This window comes from Nannobrachium achirus (genome assembly GCF_963921795.1).
Source record: "Nannobrachium achirus genome assembly, chromosome: 19".
Lineage (NCBI taxonomy): Eukaryota > Metazoa > Chordata > Actinopteri > Myctophiformes > Myctophidae > Nannobrachium > Nannobrachium achirus.
The window spans coordinates 21635328-21654834 of NC_137826.1; the positions used below are offsets into that span (position 1 = coordinate 21635328).

Here is a 19507-nt window from a genome sequence, read left to right on the forward strand (position 1 = left end):
GACTGGGGTGATAGAGGAGAGGAATAAATGGTCTTTTTCTGTTCACCAATCACATGTTCTGGTTAATGGTTTCAAATGTTCTCCTAGGATCTATGAATACTGTGTGTGTGTGTGTGTGTGTGTGTGTGTGTGTGTGTGTGTGTGTGTGTGTGTGTGTGTGTGTGTGTGTGTGTGTGTGTGTGTGTGTGTGTGTGTGTGTGTGTGTGTGTGTGTGTGTGTGTTATACTTTATTAGTGTGGTTGCCCTAAGAGTGCGACACTATAGCACTTGTCCAACCTTATTATTAAAGAGTGACCAAAAGTTTGGCGCGCTACTCCTCACACAGTTTTTGCGCCACACACACACTCAAATTGACCGGCTTCAGAGAGAATGTTGCGGAATCATTTTCTGTAGAGAAAGGTTGTATAGTATAATTGACATTGATTTGTGAATTAATTTTGACTTCTATATCCATACCCACCCATATATGTGCTTTATCCATATATGGAGTTAACTTTGTTATGTCAGATGTAGAGGTATCGGCCAGCTCCATTATATAGAGATCTAAGTGATGATCCAGTCGTCTCCATGTATGGCTACCAAGGGTTTGATGAGGTCAGTGTCGTGATCTTCATATATGGAGATCCAGGTGATGATAGTCAGCTCCATATATGAGAGAGAGAGAGAGAGAGAGAGAGAGAGAGAGAGAGAGAGAGAGAGAGAGAGAGAGAGAGAGAGAGAGAGAGAGAGAGAGAGAGAGAGAGAGAGAGAGAGAGAGAGAGAGAGAGAGAGAGAGAGAGAGAGAGAGAGATTAACATTTTAACTTTTCCCAAAAATGTCTGACGTCATAGACCACGAGACTGACTCAGTATGTCCATGTATGGGCATTCCAAGATATGGGCTTAAAGGAGCTATAGTCAACTTTTTCTTGAAGAACGGATGCTAAAATAAAAATAATGTTTCGAAAATATTTTATTAAAAAATAAGCTCATATGTGTTTCTATTCAAAAACGACCACAAAAAGCGTAAAATAATGATAAAATAATCATTTTGGCCATTGCCAGACCGACACTTTGTTTACATTCTAGTCTATTCTTTGATTGCGACCGAAGGTTGCGACCGAAGGTCGCATATACTCTGAAAAACCGTGTCGCTTGAGTGACCTTCCTTCCTTCCTTCCTTCCTTCCTTCCTTCCTTTCTTCCTTCTTTCCTTCCGTAACCTTCCTTCTGTAACCTTCCTTCTGTACGGGAGTGATGTCAGTGTGATGTCAGCGAGTTGTGACATCACTTCCTGTACGGGGCGGCTACACGAAATGTGGATAACACTATATATGGAGATAGTCCAGTCCATCATGTCATATGGGACTACCGTCATAGACAGTAGCCAAAAGAGAAGGATACACAAGACTAAGAAAGACAAAAAAAGAGAAGAATAAAAAAGAAAAAAAAGGAGGAGGAGGATAAAGATACCAAAAGGAGAGAGAAGAAAGGGTGGATGAGGTACAATGTGTCTCAGAAAAGAAAATGTAACAAGGAGGTGGCAACGGGGCGGCTAGATAAAGTTATTAGGCCTGGATCCGACTTTAAGTTGACGCACAGGATTCCAGAAGTGTAGCGCTTATTCGCTCTTGTATCAAACTGGTACTCGAAACGTTCTTAGAATTTAATATATATTTTCTAAAGTAAATATGGGGGTGGCTGTGAAAAAAAGAGAAGAATAAAAAAGAAAAAAAGGAGGAGGAGGATAAAGATACCAAAAGGAGAGAGAAGAAAGGGTGGATGAGGTACAATGTGCGGTATCCTCCTTGTCAAGCTCGACGTTGGGCATTTGGACCTATACATGGAGAAATGGAGCGAACCTGTGTGGCCTAAACATGGAGATGTGGTACAGAATGACTCATATATGGGCATAAAAAGTATGTCATGTGACATCACTTCCTGTACAGACAGTCAGACAGACAGCCATTGACTCCGGCCTAACAATGGCTACTGTCTATGACGGTAGTCCCATATGACATGATGGACTGGACTATCTCCATATATAGTGTTCTCCACATCTCCATGTTTAGGCCCTATCGCTCACACCCTAGGTGGGGTTGGCGATAGGGCCTTTTTTTGTGTGGAGTTTGCATGTTCTCCCCGTGTCTCCTAGGGTTGATAACAACTAGAATCGTCAGAGAAACGCTGTGGTTGGCCAGATAGTCAAGAATTGGCGCGACCTCGCCCTTTAGGGCGAGGTCGCATGTCACCCTGAGGTCGCATTCCACCCTCAGGTGTCTTACTAGTTAGACTAGGATGTAAACAAAGTGTCGTCCCGACAATGGCCAAAATGATTATTTTATCATTATTTTACGCTTTTTGTGGTCATTTTTGAATAGAAACACATATATGAAGCTTATTTTTTTATAAAATATTTTCGAAACATTATTTTTATTTTAGCATCCGTTTTTCAAGAACAAGTTGACTATAGCTGATAGCTCCTTTAATATTGATGACTTCAGGGATCTCCATATATGGGCATAAAAGGGACAAGGACAGAATGGTTTAGACCAGGGGTGCCCAAAAGGTAGATCGTGATCTACCAGTAGATCACAAAGGCTGTGCAGGTAGACCACGTGACATGCCCTTAAAATAAATATAATTAAAAACAAATCACAAAACCCCTCTTTTTGGCATCTGCCACTTAGAGGTGACTTGATTGACATCAAGAAGGGCCCAGTCAGCTCCCTTCACTGCTTCTAAAGTAGGCAAACCCGTTACCCACCAATGCAATGCTTATTTTTCAAGAGTCGGTATTACAAAGAACCCCAAAACCTACCACTTCTATACAGAATGGGTTGAAGACTTTTGTCCCCACTATTTCCCATCCCAAGTGCATTTTTCTTACATGCAACGCGAGTGCCGCAATTCCAAAGTCCCCTCAGGTATTTTTTGGGGTGGGTAGATCATGTTGAGCTGTTCATTTTAAAAGTAGCGCTCAAGTCAAACAAGTGTGGGCACCCCTGGTTTAGACAGATACAGAGATATTTATTTGCTAGTGTGACTCGTGTCACGGCAACCACACTTGCAATTTCCAATTTCCAATCTGAGAACTGTGTAAGCACCTCTCCATGCTGCAAATAACATCTGTGTGCATTTGCACGTCAAAATAGATGTAGACACATCACCGTACCTCAATGAATTAAATACAGAGGGCTTTCAACGTAAAAAAGACGGCAAAAGGTCTTATTTGAGATGTTCTTTTTAGGCAGGGTGTTTAACTGTACTTGTACTACATTTCAATTGTATTGACTATACTTGTACTGTTCTACACTTTTTTGTCTAATAAAATAATCAATCAATCAATCAAAACCTGGAAAACACAGCAAGAGATGCTTCTGCTCAAATCTACAGTATCTGGTGGTGTGGTGGAGGTGGGATGGTGATCTGCTGCTGCTGTGGTTGTCATGGAGATAATTGTGTAGCTAGAGGTGTGCTAGAGGGGTGGGGGGAGTCATGAGTCATACGTTTGTTCAGATGCTGACTCAAGACACACATGCAGGCTTGCGAACTGACTGTCTAGAGAACATACTATTTGGGTCGACTTTGAGCCACGATGGGGGGGAATCAAATCAAATGGTAAGGTGTGTGTGTGTGTGTGTGTGTGTGTGTGTGTGTGTGTGTGTGTGTGTGTGTGTGTGTGTGTGTGTGTGTGTGTGTGTGTGTGTGTGTGTGTGTGTGTGTGTGTGTGTGTGTGTGTGTGTGTGTGTGTGTGTGTGTGTGTGTGTGTGATTGTGCGTGCGTGCGTGCGTGCATGAGAGTGCACAAGCGCACTCTAATACTTCTGTCCTTAACATCCTTACAGAGAATGATTGAGGAAGATGTGGAGAATGTCGTGCACACATTTACATCAGGAGATACTGTAGATTAGATTTGGAAAAGTTTAGTGTAAGGCTTAAGGAATGTAGCAGTGGTTATAGGGGTGTTGGAGAATTCAGTCAAGGGAAATCAGTGGTAAGGTCTTCAATATAGTAGTCCTTTATTCCTTCTTCAAATCCCTCTGGCACTAACTTATGCTTAAGTTATATAACGATGGTGTTGCACACTGAATATAACAGATCTGCAATCTCACAACATGTCGCATCTTGTTGTGAGCTTGTAGATCGGATATTTTCGGCAAGTGACACTGTCTTAGAACAAAGTCTAAATCAGGCTTTATTATCTTTGCGTCTGCACTTACAGTATTACTCGTTGACTATTATTTGGATAGATGCTATTGCAGCCGATGTCTACCATAAATGTTAGACAACTATTGCATCTCTTGCTCCTGTACGTCATATTTGTGTGCATAATATACTGTACGCATGTTCATGCTTTTGCTTTTATGACATTCATTCGTTGTGTATCCCATTATAACACTACACTTTGTAAAGCCATAGGCCGACATGCCAAGCAAGGTTCTTCTTGAGGGATTATTATTATATTCAATTCTGAAAATAATCTTTGGGCAGAAATGAATCGGTTATCTTCCACAGATTCCAGGTAATTAAAAACATATTCTTTTCCCTCTCTAAGCCTCAGTTCCATCAGCCCTCTAGACTCTCCCAGAGCGCCCCCTAGCAGTCATTCAGAGGACACACTGCAGGACGACAGGAGCAGTGAGTTCCTTCAGACTAATCACAAGATACCAAAGATTTGATTGAACAGACAACATTGTTGAACAGACCTAATACTGTCTGTTTTCTGTCTGTGTGTGCATGGATCTTTGTTCTCTCTCTCTGTGTGTGTGTGTGTGTGTGTGTGTGTGTGTGTGTGTGTGTGTGTGTGTGTGTGTGTGTGTGTGTGTGTGTGTGTGTGTGTGTGTGTGTGTGTGTGTGTGTGTGTGTGTGTGTGTGTGTGTGTGTGTGTGCTTTTGTGTGTGTGCTTTTGTGTGCAGCTGAGTCAGCTACTCATATCGTAGTGAAGACTGTGTGGGAGGACTCTGTCAGTGAAGGTTTGGAGAGAGAGATGCTGGAGACTCGCAAAATGGTGTCTGCTTTACAGGTAGCTACAAACAGACTGACGTTTACACCAGTAATTCTTTTTTCATATCAAGGACCCCCAGTTTCATATGCATTAAGCCACCAACCCCCATTTGATACCCCAATCTATTCTACACAAGAAAATCATCAGTTTTCATTTAATTTAGAATGTGTAGAAATGGAACCAAACGGACCATTTAAGCAACATTCATGTCGCATTGTGAATCATAGGTCTTAACTATAACACCTATGATTCACAATGCGACGATGCAGTGGTCTGAAGATGGGTGCATGCCGGATGACTGAGTTGCAAGAGATTCAGCTTGTCCACAGGTTGCACGTGCAAGGGCAACGTTAATCGATCTCCACTCGTTACCTTGATGTGAACTGTCACTGTTCAGTTGTCTGATGTTTATATCCCATATTCCTGAGGTACTGTGACAATACCATCACTATGGAAACGTCATCAGTCACGGCCTGGGTGTGGACAGTCCAATTTGATAACATGGCAAACCAACATTTTGGGGATAGTTGCAACAGTGTTGTGAATATACAGTACTAGCCCTTACCCGTTCAAAGATATGAGCTCCGAAATGATGTGCAGTGTGTGGATTATGGGATGTGCACTGTGCACACAGTATATGAGGGATGGAAAGTAACTTTAACTGGTGCTTGCATGCTAATATGTAGGAGCATCAATGTAAGAAATACCCGTTCCATTTAACGGCTACAGAGATACTGTGTACCGATCTGCATGATTTTGGACAACATCTGTAACAGGGCCAGAACCCCCCCCCCCCCCCCCCCCCCCCCGTGTGTGTGTGTGTGTGTGTGTGTGTGTGTGTGTGTGTGTGTGTGTGTGTGTGTGTGGGTTTGTGTGTGATTGTGCATGGCCTGAACAACAGCGCCCCTCCCTTAACATGTGTGGTCACAAAAGGTACTGTAGGCTAAATAGATATAGATACACCATAAAAATGCTATTATACAGCATACGATTTGTGAAAGTGACAAACGGGCTTCACAGTTATGTCAGGTGTGTTCATATGCTGATGGTGATGCGATTTCAGATCAATTGCTCCAGCCACCGAGGAGAAACGCTGAGACAGACAGACAGACAGACAGACACTCACTCAGACATTCGCAAAATTATAGTATAGATATACGGGGCCCTGAATTAATGAATAAAGTAATTTACACACGGTCTCTGAACACAAAATATTATTATTGTTATTCCTCTTGAGACCACCGGGGTGGGGCTTTCTGACCTGTAAAAGAGTTGTAATTGCACACACACAGATAAGCTACTGCTTTGAGAGGTCACACACAGAACGTCCCTCCAAAGTACAAGCTTGTGTTAACGTGTTGGTTTCCCCGTGTGTGTGTGTGTGTGTGTGTGTGTGTGTGTGTGTGCATGTGCGCGTGCATGTGTGTGCGTTCCCAAGGCTTTGCTGCTGAACGGTTCATTGCCTGAGGACGAGCAGGAGGTGTCTGTGAGTTTGGAAGGAGAAGATTCTCAGCAGCAACTGGTAGTGATATCTTCTGTTTTTCTGTGTCTTCTATTTCCATGTCGTTTCTCTCTTCTTTCTGTGGTTGGATTCTTTCTCTGTCAGCTGTCTCTCTCTCGCTCTCTCTCTCTCTTTCTCTTTCTCTCTTTCTCTCTCTCTCTCTCTCTCTCTTTCATCTACTCTACTTGGGGTCTGTGTTCTCTCTTTCTGCATTTCTCTCTCTCTCTCTCTCTCTCTCTCTCTCTCTCTCTCTCTCTCTCTCTCTCTCTCTCATTCTGTTTCGCTAGCTCTTTTGTATGGCACAGATCACATTTCTTTGTGTGTGTGGGGGTGTTTGTGTGTGTGCTAGTGCTAGCGCACTTGTACACTCACGTGCTTATGTGTGTGTTCGTGGGTGCACTTGTGTGTGTGTGTGTGTGTGTGTGTGAGAGGTGAGTGTGTGTGTGTGTGTGTGTGTGTGTGTGTGTGTGTGTGTGTGAGTGAGAGGTGTGTGTGTGTGTGTGTGTGTGTGTGTGTGTGTGTGTGTGTGTGTGTGTGTGTGTGTGTGTGTGTGTGTGTGTGTGTGTGTGTGTGTGTGTGTGTGTGTGTGTGTGTGTGTGTGTGTGTGTGTGTGTGAGGTGTGTGTCAACTCACACACACATACACACACACACACACACACACACACACACACACACACAATGGTACGCAGGTATCGGTTTTCCTTCTTCTTATATTCCGTCAATCCGGAGTGGTTCTCACACACACACACACACACACACACACACACACACACACACACACACACACACACACACACACACACACACACACACACACACACACACACACACACACACAAACAAGCCTTTTATTCCCCTCTCTCTCTCTCTCTTTTTGCAGGTGATAACCCGCAGTCGTTTGGATCAGAGTATGGAGGAAGCTCAGGAGTTTAAGGTAAGAAGAAGCCCTGTTTGTTTTTCCAAGTGTTTTTTATGTGTTTTTGTTATTTTCCAAATGTTGCTCTCAGTCAATGTCCATTATTTATTACGGAGACATCTTGGTGTTGTGTGCCTACTAAATTATATTGTTTTAAGCTCATATATGTTTGTATTTTTTATATTGTGTTAATTTAGTGGAAGAAACTGCAGTTAATTTCTCATTTCAGTATGTTTTCGTTAGCCTTAAAGACACACGGTGTGATAAATATTTAACTTGTGGTGCATTGTGTGCTGTCAACTTTAGCGGGAGCTGCTACGCTGTAAGCAGGAGCTGAGAAACATGCAGGGTGTAAAGGTAAGTGTTGCACATACGCTTACGCACACGCACGCACGCACACACACACACACACACACACACACACACACACACACACACACACACACACACACACACACACACACACACACACACACACACACACACACACAATAGGTGTTCATTTAACTATGAGAGTGTACAAATGTAACCAAATGAACCCTTAAAGTGTATTTGCTTATATTTGTACACACTCAGCAATGGAATGAACCCCGAGAGTGTGCAAAGTGTTCTTCTCTTTCAGCATTACATTAACAGAAAACAAACACAAAACTAAATGAAGTACAACACAATAATAATTAACAATTACAATTAACTTACACAAGAAAATCATCACCATATCATCATCCTATGCTGACAAATCTCTGTTGGTACAATGCGGTTGCAATTCTGAGAGCTTGTAGATAGGCTACTTTTAGTTTTTAGTTAGTTAATTAGTTACTTAGACAAACTAGCAACATGATTAGAAGCATTTTCCATAAAACCCTAATGGTCTCGGATATGTCATAAAAGCAACGGTTAAAGCTTCACAATCTGTGATTTCTAAAATATAGCCGATCTACAAGCTCACAACGCGTCGCGACACGTTGTGAGCTTGTAGATCGGCGAGATAATATCGTAAGTCGCGATTTCTTTTGTCACAATAATCGTGATATGACATTTTCATATCGTCCCATCCCTACTGAATCCGTGTGTGTGTGTGTGTGTGTGTGTGTGTGTGTGTGTGTGTGTGTCTGTGTGTGTGCAGGAGGCTCAGCACCAGAGACTGTGTGTCCAGGAGACGTCCATCCTGCAGCTGAAGCAGGAGCTGCTCAGAGCCGGCATGGCCAAGGACGAGCTCAACAACCAGAATGTACAGCATACAAGCAAAAACACACACACACAGTAAAACATGGTCCGCACTCGGACTACACAACATGTTCAGTTTGACACAATGTTTTAAATGGACACTGTACACAGTCTTCAATGAGCCGATGTTGTTTGTTCTTGTAGGCAGAGCTGGTGTGGAAACTGGAGGAGTGTAACAGGCTGTGGAGTGAATGCAAGGTGTGTCACCCTGTAAAATCAAGCGTCGTAAAGTGACTTATTGACTTATTCTGGAATTTAGAGATCCACTGCAGTTTTGAGACTACTGTTGCATAGCGTGTCTGTCTTGTCTGTTGTCCATGTTCACACAGCAGCCATTTTGCTTATGCGTCATAGACGGAGTGGAAACCTAGAGTGCTTTTACTGACACTAGAGCAAAATAAGTGCTGTGTTAGTTATGGTAGTGGTTGAGGACCTCCGTCTTCCTACAGGATCTGATGCTAGTTCAGCCATTCAGGGTACATGTGGCTTGTGTAACCTGACTCGATTGGCCTATGATCGGTTCCTGTGAGAGCGTCTTCTCTTGTGTCACCCTATTTTTCTTTCCTTGCTGTTTGTTGTCTGACAACTACAACAGGGGGAGTGGACTGCCCACTCTCCTCAACAGCATGAAGAGCAAATACTGTAGCTTACATATTTAACACTTCCCCTGCCTAACCCGGCTGGAGTCGTGTTAGGGTTGCCATGGTAACCAGATAAACAGACGCTGATGCTGTAACATAAAAACAGCTGTATCTCTGAATAAGGTGCAAATAACACAGAATAGGCAGAAAAACACTCTTTTTCACGGCTACACTGTTCCGTGATGGTCGGCCCCGGTTAGGATTTTAGTTTCGCGACCGTTTGTAAACAAACTGACCTCCATTTTAGAATCATCAGATTACACAACTTGCACACGCACATGGCTTCCTGGGCTCTTCAAAATAAAACGACACAGTCTATGGTCCAATGCACTTAATTCAAGTTTGGAATTTAGGGCTTTTGGTGCTCAACAGTATTATATCCTATTTACTATTATATACGATCGAAACCTCTGTCCGTCAGTCTCTGTTCTTCATGGTTCTCATCAGTGGGTTGAGAAATTGCTCTGAACTGGCACACAGGCATTGACCATTAGCATATGCACACAACCACAACACATGTTTTTGACTTTCCCAATATGTAAGCTGTACTTGAAGTAAAAGACTGTATCACTGTCGAGTGCTCCAGTGTTTTAGTTATAGTTTATACTGACTCATGCTAAACGGCTGCTGTGTCTGTCTATCTGTTCCCTGATTGGTTGAGTTACAGAAGGAGGTGGCGCAGAAGGAAAGGCTGGTACAGCAACACAGAAACAAACTAGAAGAAAGCCAACAGCAGAAGGTACAGTATATAACACTAGTTAGATTCCTCAGGGCGACATGAGACCTCGCCAATACTTGGCCATCTGGCCAGTGATGTATATCGGACCAGTTACCCATATATGGAGACCCCTGTTACCCATATTATGGAGATCCATGTACTGTATATGGTACATCCCTTGTATGCCCATACATGGAGATTCCTGTCTGAACCAACCACACAGATATGGGCTGTCTTCCTCCATATATGGGCATTCCCATATGAAGTGCTGATAGATATGGGCTTAATGTTGATGACAGATGATCAGGGGATGATCAGGGATCTCCATATATGGGCATAAAAGGGATTCTGTTATAGTGGTTCTCATGACATCACAACATACAATCCCTTTTATGCCCATACATGGAGAACCCTATCTGAACCAGCCACACAGATATGGGCCATGTCTTGGTCATCTGGCCAGTGATGTATATCAATGACATCAGGCATCTTCATTATGGGCACAAATGAAGTAAGCTCAATCCTGTGGAGGACCCGCACAGTAAACTCTTGGTTATGTAAAGTAGCCTTTGTTGTAAACAAGTAAAGTAAATTAGATAGATTTCACTTTATTCAAGCTGCACTGTGGCAACGGTAAAAAGTTTGGTTTACAAGTTGTAATACTAAGGATTCAGTTATCACTTTTTTGCGGTCATGACTACTTCACAGGATCATATCAATCAGAAAACAAAGTATTAAGTTACAAAAACATGAAAGCTCATAGCACTTACCGTAGCACCTGTCCACCCTCAATGACCATACATGTAATTTAGATAGCATTTTTTATGTTTTATTAAAAACCTTTTTATGACGTTTTCACTGAATAGGTGCTTGGTCTACCTGTTTTCTTAGATTAGCCTACCATTTCTTTGCATTTGATATGTTGGTGTTGATATACTGATGTTTTACCTTGCTTATTGTAAGTCGCTGTGTATTCATGTGTTTATGGATCGTTATCTGTCTCTTCGGCAGAATGAACTGCAGAGAGATTTGGAGCAGAAAACCCTGATGCTGAAGGAACTAATGGGACGTGATCTACATCAGGTCTTTATCATTCTACTGTATTGAATTACGTGAATAAGTGATTAAGTGAATAAGTGAATTCTGAGCCTAATGAAAATCGGTACATTCCCAAACAAGACATTCTCATAACAGTGTGACCTCCCTGTCCAACATTTAGGTATCGATAGAAATGTAGTAATAGTTTGCAGTTTATCAACAAAGTGTGTGTGCGAGCGTGCCGTGTACTGATTGTAAAATCCCATGTTCACTGTCTATTGGCAGATTTCTACCAGTGCTGATAACAATGGATATCCTCCTTCTCCGTCTGGGTCAGGGGTAAGTCGGCCACGCTATCTTATCTAGAGTCTGTGCATGTACACTGTCCTTCAGTGGTGGAAAAAGTTCTCACACTTTTTTACTTAAGTGAAAGTATCATTTCCACAATGCCGAAAAATACTCTGTTAGGGTGCCCTCACGCCAAAATACCTAGAGTGGAATCGGCCAATGCATTTCAATGAGAATGGAGCGTTTTTTTGCCAGTAGAGAGCAAAAAAACGCTCCATTCTCATTGAAATGCATTGCGGGCACCCTTACAAGTAAGTCTGGAATTCAAAAAATACAAAAGTATACAAAAGTACCAAAATTAGAATGTATGCAGAATGTTTCACCTTTCACAAGTTTTTCAAATGTATAGATTGTATAGAAATCCTTTTGAAAATAGCAAATCTACAAGCTCACTGTATTTCTGTACACTGTTAGCAGGCAGAGGAGCTGCAGTTGGTCAGAGACGCACTGAGGAGTCTAAGGAACAACTTCAGAGAACACGACCCTCAGCAACACACGCTGGATACCCTCGAGCAAGGCATCGCATCGCTCATAGACCGACTGCATGTTGTACATACACCTCGGGTACAAGAGCGCACGCACGCACGCACGCACGCACGCACACGCACACACACACACACACACACACACACACACACACACACACACACACACACACTAATTCATTGTTAGTTCCCTGACAATTTGAAGACTTAGCTGAGGTTCAACCCATATCAAATTAAGGTGTTTCAGTCCGAGTGTATCAAAGGGTGCGTTCGGAAATGCGCACCGGGTGTGGTTAGGGTTAGGTGTTTGGGTTTGGGTTTAGGCATAGTTTTACTGAGGTTAAGGTTAGGGTTAGGGAGTTTAGGCATAGTTTTACTGAGGTTAGGGTTAGGATTAGGGTTGGGTTTAGGCACTCACTACACTGAGCACACACCCGGTGCGCATTTCCGAACGCACCCTTTGATACACTCTTGACTGAAACACCAGCTGAAAACACTCTCCCATCAAATTAAAAGATAAAACCACATTACTACATTGTATTTCCTGAAAGGGCAGTGAACATTCAACTTTCCCCAAATATTGTATTTTATTCAAAGGCTAGGAATTCACCGTTTGTCAGCCTTCTGATTGGTCCCTGAGACTCCCTGACTGGCCAACCAGAAAAAACCATTCACTTTTTGCTATCGGGGGTGGAGTTTGTGCAGTGGAGAATGTTGCTTCAGGCTTTCAACAACTGTCCGCTCTGCGCGACACGGCGTTCGTCCAGTACGGCCGCGGGCGGTGATAGCGATCTCGCTCATCATAATGAATAAGCTTCAACAAACTAGTTCACATGGACCTTATCAATGGTCTAAGAGTTACGATTGGGTACATATATTTTAAATGGGCAGAATTACGAAAAGCCAGCCTATTATGTGAGGAGAACTATAATCTGGCTCTCCTCTTCCTACCCAAGATGCAATGCGCTTTCTCTTTCTATTTCTATTCTCTCTCTGATCCAGAGGATTAAACTAATTAAAACATATATTTTCGGGGGGAAACTACTGTTTTGCTATGTAATTACTGTACCTTTTTCTTCCCTTTTTATTAATATCACGTAGATGTGTTTTTTTGGTACTTTATATAGCTGTAATGAGGCTATGAAAAATAAAAAAAATCCCATTCACTGCCACTATAAAAACAATCTACCCAGGGTCAAATGTCCCACCATAGTAACAGGGCAGAATGGGGCGGGATTTGCAAAAGCCTGAATTGCTCTAAAAGGCTGTAGTTTAACAAAACTGTTCAAATGCTCTAAGTCTTAGTTACACTTATCCTAATAACACTGTTTTTCAATTAACCCAGTATTATTGTAATATACTTGGCCCTTGGGATAATAAAGGTATCTATCTATCCTTGTAAAGTATATACAGTTTTTTTTATAGTAAACTATAAAAAGAGCAGACAAAGCATGTGTCTATGAATGAGAGTCCGTCCTTTTGCTTGACTGCAGGGTGGAAGGGGGAAATCGCCAGGGCGTAAAGCTGCACACACAGACCCTGATGCCTGGCCTTGCACAAGTAAGACTCTTCCTTTGTGTGTATGTGTCCAGACAGACAGATACTCACTCACTCACTCTGGTTTCACTGTCTTTTGCCTGTCATATATTTTCATCACAGAGAACTGCCACTCACAGCCAAGTCCTCCTTCCTCCACTAAAATACTGTATTTCACGGGACAGTCACCAACACCCTCCATGATCAACATTCCCAAGAGGTCAGTATGTGTGTGTGCAGGTGCTAGCTAGCACCGTACGTGTGGGTGGGTGGCTACCAATGTCCATTCTTTTTAAATGAAAGGTTGTATTGGTCTAACGCCACATAAGATTGCTGGAAATTGCACTTATTTTGTATTGGTAACGTTCCACCGTGTCACGTCATGTGTCATTCAGGCTGGGTGAGGTGACTTTGAAGGATGTGAAGGCAGCTGTGGATCGACAGGGGAACTACAGGTACCACTTCAAAGCCCTGGACCCTGAGTTTGGCACCGTGAAAGAAGAGGTAAGAGGAGGCAACGATACACCAATACTAATTATGTCCATTAATAAATGGGCTCTGATTGATTAATAACACGTGAGGGATAATGTGCAAAGAGGCAGTCATTATTGGAAGATAAATCCCAACAGGGTGAAGCGGAGCCTGTATGTAAACAATGTACAACAGGGTTCCCCAATAGGTGGCCCGCGGGCCATTTGTGGCCCGCGGGGGGCTACTGTCTGGCCCCCACCAACCCCAGTAATAATGGTGGTATAAGAGCAGCAACAACACTAGTATATCGTCGTTGTCGGGTGGAAATGTTGTATCTCCAAATTTGTACGTTCTTTCGCAAATCATACATGGCCGTCGCACAAAAGTAGTGAAAACAGCAGATAGATTGGCTGTTTTCGCTAGTTTAAATATTTTTTTAAATGATAAATGCAAAACGAATGGTTTTGGACATACAAGATTTTCACCCGACAACGACGATATCTGAACTGTCGCAGTCGCTGGAGTAGCGGGAACGCAGCCATCGCCCCCTGCAATGTTGTGGCCCTCGGCTTGGTACCCTAGACATAATTCGGCCCTTGGGGAAAACTAATTGGGGAACCCTGATGTAGAATAATATGGTAGAATTAGTTCTAGTTTTGCAGAGTTGAACGTTGTGCCTTTGGGCAGGTTTTCTTGGACGGGGCCATTGTTCCTGGCTGGGAAGGAAAGATTGTTGCCTGGGTGGAGGAAGACCATGGAGAGGAAAGGTGAAAAAGAATCTCTCCCCTACTCTCACACATATACTGTACTGTACATTTACATACTGTATACCAGGGGTCTTCAACGTTTTCAGGCCAAGGACCCCTTAATTGAGAGAGAAATGAAGCAGGGACCCCCTTAACCTTTTCATAGATTCCATAGAGTTTAATCGTTTGACAGCATAATCATCAATGTATTTTGTCAATATGTGTTTTCAGATATTTAACCACTTGAACCGTCAATTCTTTATAAACTTTACCTTTCACTCTGTACTTAGTCTGCACTTTTTCCCCTCTACACCAAACTAGCCTGATACTTCAGTCCGCACATCACCACCCCCTGTTGGTGGGTGGTGTGTAGTGTGGACTGAACCCGGAGATATTTTATTTTATTTCAAGCGCGCCTGAAGCGCGCATTGAATGGGCCAATCAGGGCTGTAGACTTGAGGCACGTGGTATGCTGGTCCAGTCCCAGCCCCCTCCCTTCGGAGCTGTTCTGCCCACGTGAGATTCCGTAGTGGACTCTGATTGGTGCTCTTCTGCCCACGTGAGCCGCTAGTGGACTCTGATTGGTCCGTGAAAACTGTCATGGCGGAGTCAGACTCGACTCGAATTCTTTTAATAAACAATACAATAGTGCCGTTTCATTACGTTTTAATACCATTTTGCACTAACGTAAACATGCAGTCATATAATATGTTATGATAAATAACGTATTTTTGCAATGTCACGCCGCGTCGCCGTCGGCGACACACAGGGCTGTGTGTGTGTATGTGTGTGTGTGTGTGACGTCAATAGGCTTTACCCCGCCCCCGCTGAAGTAGAATCTCCGTCCCCAGGCTCAGACTCAATCCCAAAACGAAGTGTGTGATTGAGTCTGGCGCTTGCAGTCAGGCTAACACCAAACCTCTTTGCCGAAAATAGCCGATCTACAGCGTTGTGAGCTTGTAGTTCTGCTATTTCTGGCTAAAGTTCTCAGAATATGGTCACTAGGGTTCAAATGGTTAATATAACAAAGGACACAAAGATTTGGAGGGACCCCCTGTAGTAACTCTGAGGACCCCCTAGGGGTCCCAGACGCCCTGTTGAAGACCCTTGCTGTATACATATGATACAATGAGTCCCTGCTGTAATTTATCTTGTAAACATACTGTATGTCGTTATTATACTAAACTAATGGCCACCACTACATTTATCAATGACTTTCTCCTCTCTGTGTTTTGTTCGTTTCTTCCCTGCATTTTATCACTTAATCATCAATCAATCTAAAAACTTAACAGCTACTCTTGATCCCCATCACCCTCAGACCAGTATAGGATGAAGCTGGGACACAATGGCATTCAAACTGTTGTTGGCTGCTGGTTTCACTGGGGCCAGAGACTCAAAAAGGGCTGACTACTCAGAAGGAGCGATGTGGATGAGTGGACGAGAGACCCTGGGAGTCGACGGAGTTCTTCAGAGAGTAGTAAACCGCAGTTAGCCCCGCTCCACCTTGCTGTGCGCAGATATGGAGACACTGTAAGCCCAGTGCCTTACCACCCAAACGCTTTCTAGATGTTTGTTTATGAATGTAATCCTTTAGGAAACGGCAAGATGTTCTGACAGGGTTTTTGCAACAGAGCAACTGTAGTGGAGAAATAGTTTGTGCTGACCCTAAATGTATTGAACCCTAAATTTGTTGTTGACGCAAAATGTGTGGTCCCGGTACATATCCTTTGGATAACCCCTGGCCTATAGGTAGACAGGAGTTGGTTGTTGTCCTCGTTCCCTTGTGTCAGGACTCTAGTCAGTGATGATGCATATTACTGAAAATCGATGCATGAGTGTGGTCTAGTCAACGTCAACTCAGGACTCCTGGGTCACTGCCCTCCACACTCTCCTACGTATCTAACATCAGTGTCTTGAGCTCTACAGTGTTGTTAGCTATTGAGGTTTATGATCGTATCGGGGTGACTCATGCTTTTGTACACCTGCGGAGATATGGATATGAAGTCAGGTAATCTCAAATATTATTATTATTTATTTCCTCCCTAGATCATGGCGAGGAGAACCATGTTTTTCCTGTCGATCTAGTTACAGTACAGGCATACAGCATGTTATCTATCTAAATAATTCCCCTGTGGCTGGTAATAATCATCATGTGGTTGCCTTAAGGTTATAACAAAGGTATTGCCTTTCGTAGCCTATGTTTAGATATTTTATGAAACAGTTGTCATAAGTATGGGGAATAGCCATTTAGAGGTGTTTATCCTGTCTGCTCAAGGAATCTCCCTAACTTTTCGGTAGCCCTGTGGTTAGGGACCACTGGCCTAGTCATTTACGTCTATGTTCATGAATACATTTGACTAAAGCGGTCACTGAATCCAGCTGGATATTAAACAATCATTTGCTGTCCATTATGCACAATCTACTGTTTACAATCAGTATAAATCAGGATCAGTATAAAACTAAATATCACTCAATATTAAATGAGTGATGAATGTAAATTAGAGCAGTGGTTCTCAACATTTTCAGGCCGTAAGCACCCCAAAATAATCATATTTGTACTGGGGACCCCCCCACCCTAATAAGCACTTGGAATTTAGGACTTGAGGCATTCAATTTAGTTTAACTCGATGTCTCGACCAAATGTTGTGAACATAGCAGATCTAGCTCACAGAGCCTCACGTTGCGAGGTGCTTTTCCCTTTTCTTTCTTTTTTTTAGTTTAGTTTAAAAAGTCTTAAATGTCTTTAAATTGTCATTTCATACTGTCATCTGGAGAACCCCTTAAAATCAGGTGGGGACCCGGGACCCCCAGGTTGAGAACCACTGAATTAGAGTGGGGTGTACTTCTACTGGTCAGAGAGCCTGTGTGACAGTGAAGTGGCCTAACCGAAAAAACATATAGGGCTATTCTACGCCTGTCTGCACAATATGTCCTTTCACCTCTTTCTGAAACCCTTTATACAGTATGGTCATTGGTCAACCACCTTTGGCCAACCTTTCTAAACTGCTGACAGTGTTTACAGTGCGTTTCCTCTCTCACATATTACATTTTGTTTAAGCCCATATGTCTGTAATATGTGTTTGCTAAAACCCACATACTTACTGGCTGTGTTTCCAGATGTCCAAACTATAGCAAATAGTTAATGCTTAAGATGGTCCTAATTCGAAAAACAAGGCTATAGTTTATAGACAGAAGTTGATATAGTAAAAGTGGTACAGTAGATATCACTTGAAACAGGCCTGTTTGTATTTCTGTCAATGGCACAGGTGAACAAGATAAGAATCCAGTTCAGCGGTTGTGAAATGTACCCCAAAACCAAAATGTATGCTTTTGTTGTACGACTGCGTTTCTCACCGAACAACACAATCAAACAGTTCTTTTCAGTGAGCATATAGTGGTCATAGGACCTTGTGAAAAATTTGAATTTAACATGTTTTAGCTCTAATACACACACTCACTGACTTGCTAACCACTATGTCTCATCCACACATACAAACTAACAAGTCTTTCACACTGAGGTGCTATCGTTGGATGTTATAGACCGATTTCTCAGAGCGGCAACCATAACTGCGGTGTCATGCGGCATCTACTGTAAGTGTGTGTGCGCGCGGCTGTGCGCTGACACCGTAGCTACAGTACATGGCAGCACTCTGGAAAAAGGTCTATACTATAGACTCTATAGTATAGACTGAAGTTCTGTTGTTCTAGATTATTATTTAGTCCATTCAACCAGCATCTTAAGCAGCAAAACAAGAGTGCATCTGCACATGTTTAATGTGAAAGAGATTTATTACTGTGGATATCAGTTTGAAACCAGAGATTTAAACGAGCTGTAGGGTGCCTACTTTTTTAAAGGATTTTTGTGTCCATCATTCGATCAACAGATTGTAATTATTTTTCTCCAGTTATTATTATAATTATTTTTATTTTTTGGATAACCCCTATATAATATTTTTATTTTTTTTAATTATTTTTCCCACTATATTAAAACCAAACTACTATATTTTTATGCTAAGGCCTAGATGCTGTGGATGTTCTTTTTTTTCTTTCTTTTTCTTAATCATATTCTTTAAATTGGTTGTATGGTACAATTTGTGGTTAAATTTCCACCACTAGTTTTGATAATAGTGGAGGTGTCAGCACTGCCAGACCCTGTTTTTGTTTAACTGGACTGAAGTTTGATATCAGATGATCTAACAATCCAGTACAGAACAATTTGGAGGTTCAAATATTTGCCTTTACTCTGTCTTGTAATAAATAAACATAACAGAGACATTAGCATACATAGATGCCATAATTGCCTATAAGATTTTACATTTTCTGCGAGTGAGATGATTATTTCTACATGCTGTTTTTGTTTACTGCAATTTGTATATAAATGTACTGTATATACTAGTTATTGCCTAACACAGTGTTCACATGGTGTTCATTGAATGTTGGTAATGGTAAGCCTTTGGTATCGTTAAATAAAACATTTTGTTTTAAAACCGTCTTGTGTTTTCTGCACTACAAAGAGAAGAAAGTCTGAGACAAGCCCAGTGTGTTGGTGTTCAGGAGATATAAGGGGCAGGGGCTAAAACAGAATCCTTCAGAATTTCCATAGTTTGCTCTAATGATTTAGCTAGGGCTCCCTAGTCGGCGACCTTCGGGGTCGTCACATTGGCCGAATCAAGTTGGGCCCCCATTGACTTTATACGCTATAGGTCTACTACAGGAGGAAAGAAAATCTGCTTTAAGTAGCATGTGAGGAGTCGAACTAGGTAAGGGGTTTGTCATGATTCTGAATCCATTGCAAGCATTTGTTTTTCATTAAAAAAAAATGATGACCCATCACTAAACAATCCTTAATATTATTTTCGTTGTGTTATATTGTTAATTAGAATACATCTATATT

The 19507-nt window shown here is 42.2% G+C and overlaps 1 protein-coding gene across 1 annotated transcript in view; it reads left to right on the forward strand.

Annotated features, from left to right (window-relative positions):
• The window catches only part of LOC308304236 (dixin-like), a 35393-nt gene extending 19121 nt beyond the window's left edge, over positions 1 to 16272 (forward strand). Inside the window, exons 6-21 of the mRNA XM_080748801.1 lie at positions 4535 to 4617; positions 4896 to 5002; positions 6423 to 6506; positions 7368 to 7421; positions 7710 to 7760; positions 8530 to 8634; positions 8775 to 8828; positions 9939 to 10010; positions 11001 to 11072; positions 11313 to 11366; positions 11790 to 11939; positions 13354 to 13420; positions 13520 to 13616; positions 13792 to 13900; positions 14555 to 14634; positions 15932 to 16272. Coding sequence (XP_080604927.1) covers positions 4535 to 4617; positions 4896 to 5002; positions 6423 to 6506; positions 7368 to 7421; positions 7710 to 7760; positions 8530 to 8634; positions 8775 to 8828; positions 9939 to 10010; positions 11001 to 11072; positions 11313 to 11366; positions 11790 to 11939; positions 13354 to 13420; positions 13520 to 13616; positions 13792 to 13900; positions 14555 to 14634; positions 15932 to 15941 — 1249 coding nt within the window. The 3' untranslated portion in view covers positions 15942 to 16272. The remainder of the gene's footprint in view (positions 1 to 4534; positions 4618 to 4895; positions 5003 to 6422; positions 6507 to 7367; positions 7422 to 7709; positions 7761 to 8529; positions 8635 to 8774; positions 8829 to 9938; positions 10011 to 11000; positions 11073 to 11312; positions 11367 to 11789; positions 11940 to 13353; positions 13421 to 13519; positions 13617 to 13791; positions 13901 to 14554; positions 14635 to 15931) is intronic.
• The last annotated feature ends 3235 nt before the right edge of the window (positions 16273 to 19507 follow it).